Source organism: Acanthisitta chloris, unplaced genomic scaffold, assembly GCF_000695815.1.
Source record: "Acanthisitta chloris isolate BGI_N310 unplaced genomic scaffold, ASM69581v1 scaffold5476, whole genome shotgun sequence".
Taxonomy (NCBI): Eukaryota; Metazoa; Chordata; class Aves; order Passeriformes; family Acanthisittidae; genus Acanthisitta; species Acanthisitta chloris.
Window position 1 is genome coordinate 44,776 of NW_008677532.1, and position 2,832 is coordinate 47,607.

The window sequence follows — 2,832 nt, forward strand, 5'->3', positions numbered from 1 at the left end:
TTCAGTGCCTCCTAGTGTTCGCCAAGTGCTCAAATGTGTTTTAATGCTTAATTTGCTCAATTCATTCTAAATATATATGTGTGTGTATATATATGTATGTACAGCTACTATATAAAATTTGGAACACGTTGAACCATCTAGTTGGTGAACATTAGTAGGTGGTGAACTGCATATATTCAGATTATTGGAGAGTCTTATAGAGGTTCTCCTAACCTTATTCGCCAAGTGCTCAAATGTGTTTTAATGCTTAATTTGCTCAATTCATTCTAAATATATATGTGTGTGTATATATATGTATGTACAGCTACTATATAAAATTTGGAACACGTTGAACCATCTAGTTGGTGAACATTAGTAGGTGGTGAACTGCATATATTCAGATTATTGGAGAGTCTTATAGAGGTTCTCCTAACCTTATTCAAAAGATCCAATTTTTGCCTTTGCTCCTATGTATATTTGTTCCAGCCTCAACATGAACCAGCCCTAGTAAAATCCTGCATTTCCAATTGTTCAGTTCCTTCCATGTGCTATACACAAATCGCTTTCAGATATCAAGCAACTATGTAAAATCTAAAACAAAAAAAGAAATTTAAAATACCGCAAATTACATTTCTGGATGTTTCAGTTAACCTCTAATGTTTACTTAGTTTGGCTTTGAAGCTAACTGCCCACAGCTGCTAACTCCAGTTTCATTTGTGCTGCTTTCCTGTAAAGCTAAAGTGTATGATGCAACTGATTATAAAAACTTTAAGGTAATATTCCCATTAGAACACCTCAGCAATTTCCCACGTGCCCCACACAGAAGCATCATGCACATGTTGACCATTCATATGTCTCTCCCAGTCCTGGTGATAGTAACAAAGTCTCTCCCCCCGCGTCTTTTTCTGTTTCTGCTACTCCACCTTAGGCACCGACTATTGACATCCGGCCTCGATCAGCTACTATTCAAATGAACAATGCCACACACCTCCAAGAAAGGGATGAAGAATATGGGTATGAGTGTCTTGATGGCAAGGACTGTGCCAGTTTTTTTTGCTGCTTTGAGGATTGTCGGACGGGAGCGTGGCGGCATGGAAGAATACACATCCGCATTGCCAAAATGGACTCCTATGCCCGCATCTTCTTCCCAACTGCCTTCTGTTTGTTTAACCTGGTCTATTGGGTATCATATCTTTACCTTTAAAAGCAGAAGGAAATCAGTGATATCAGCCTTACTCACTGAATTTCTTAGAGAGATGGTTTCCTAAATCCACTTGAAATATTTATGATGCGCTTTAATAGTGGTCTGAATTCTTTAGTGCCATAACCCCGTAAATATCAGTCATATCATTTGTCCAAAAATTGCCATCAGGTTATTGTGAATTATATGTCCATTCCATATGCCAAAAATAATTTGAAAATAAAATCATATAAACAGGTAATATACAGCTATACCTGCTGGAACTGAGGGAAACAGAGCAGACAGGGCATGGGGAGTACAGCAGCATCACAGAATGGTTAGTACTGCAGTTCCAAACAGGAGGGAGAGCAAGAAGAATTCCCAGGTAAAGTGCTGTACAGTTTGTTAACATTGGCTATAATTATGTTATAGCTTTATTCTCTGTGGGCTTTTCTTTTTGGAAGAGTCATCTATCACACTGAATAGGTATTATTAAGCTAGGAAAGTTAACTTCTACTCCCACCAAGATGAAAATAGACCTTTCCCTTTGCCATCCCTTTAAGAGCACATGTACAATGCTGTAAATATTTCAATACCTTGTAGTACATAAAGTCTAGTGCATGCATCTTTTGGGGGCCAAAATAAATGAGAAAAGGTACTATAAAGTTTTGTCTTTTATTTTGTGTCTCTGGATGTGCTATTGTAATTGAAATGTGGACAAACCTTTTTTTTTTTCTTGAAAAATTGCCCCTTTCCCTCATGCATGGAAGATCCAAGCAGACAGCACTTTCACGTAAGACATTAGAGAAGCCTTAAGGATTCAAATAAATAACATGTAGACAAATCTGTATGGCCAATATAATAGCTCATAAAATGTAATGTATGTGTCTGCTGCAGTTGTAGCCTTCATTTTCCTTTGATAATGTTGCTATATTTCAACTGAATCTCCAGTAATTATACATTGCAAGATCAGCTTCCGAATTTAATCCATGTGCTTCTATTGTTGTTTTCCCATGTTGAGCTCTACTTCTTTCCTTACACAAGTGTTTGTGGAGGTCTTTTATTCTTTAATCCAGTCCAGGAAATAGCTTTTATTCTAGACATTATTTTTACATAAGAGCTTCAAGTTAATTTTGAAACATTAGATTTTGTATTATATATACACACACAATTTGCTGCCCATCCATGTCCTTGATCAGCAATAGTTGTTGTCAGTGCTGCTTTTCACTCAGTGAGTACCTTTACTAAAACAAACCTTTACTATGGCTAGCACACAGTTTAGAGAGCCTTGAAAATAAAAGGGAACAAAGGGTGTCTTGGCTACTAAATCATATGTATGCAGTTATGTGTATTTAAAACCTTCAACCCAACTGGGTGAATCTTGAAAACCATTTATCCACTGGTTTTCAGAACCTGTATGATGCTCAATTATGCAACCTTAAGCACATGTAAATATGACTGACCTTTTTTTTTAATTGTCAAAGATGCAAAATGTCACCTCCAGGAAAGTAGGCTTGCAGCTTGAAAAGGGAGATTATAACTTATCATTACAGAATTATTACAAGTTAAAACGGAGGAAAAGGAAAGTTTTCCAATGTTTGTATAGTTTTGGAAATAAAAATGTATAAAATAAAAAGGAATATCTCTTGACCATCAATTGCTCCTTGTCCAAT

At 36.4% G+C, this 2,832-nt stretch overlaps 1 protein-coding gene across 1 annotated transcript in view; it reads left to right on the forward strand.

Moving 5' to 3' along the window:
• Nucleotides 1–1,563, forward strand: part of GABRG2 (gamma-aminobutyric acid (GABA) A receptor, gamma 2) — a gene marked incomplete at its 5' end in the record, with an annotated part of 42,046 nt that extends 40,483 nt beyond the window's left edge. The window contains one exon of the mRNA XM_009076536.1: nucleotides 908–1,563. Within this exon, the coding sequence (XP_009074784.1) occupies nucleotides 908–1,183 (276 nt within the window). The remainder of the gene's footprint in view (nucleotides 1–907) is intronic.
• Between the last annotated feature and the right edge of the window lie 1,269 nt (nucleotides 1,564–2,832).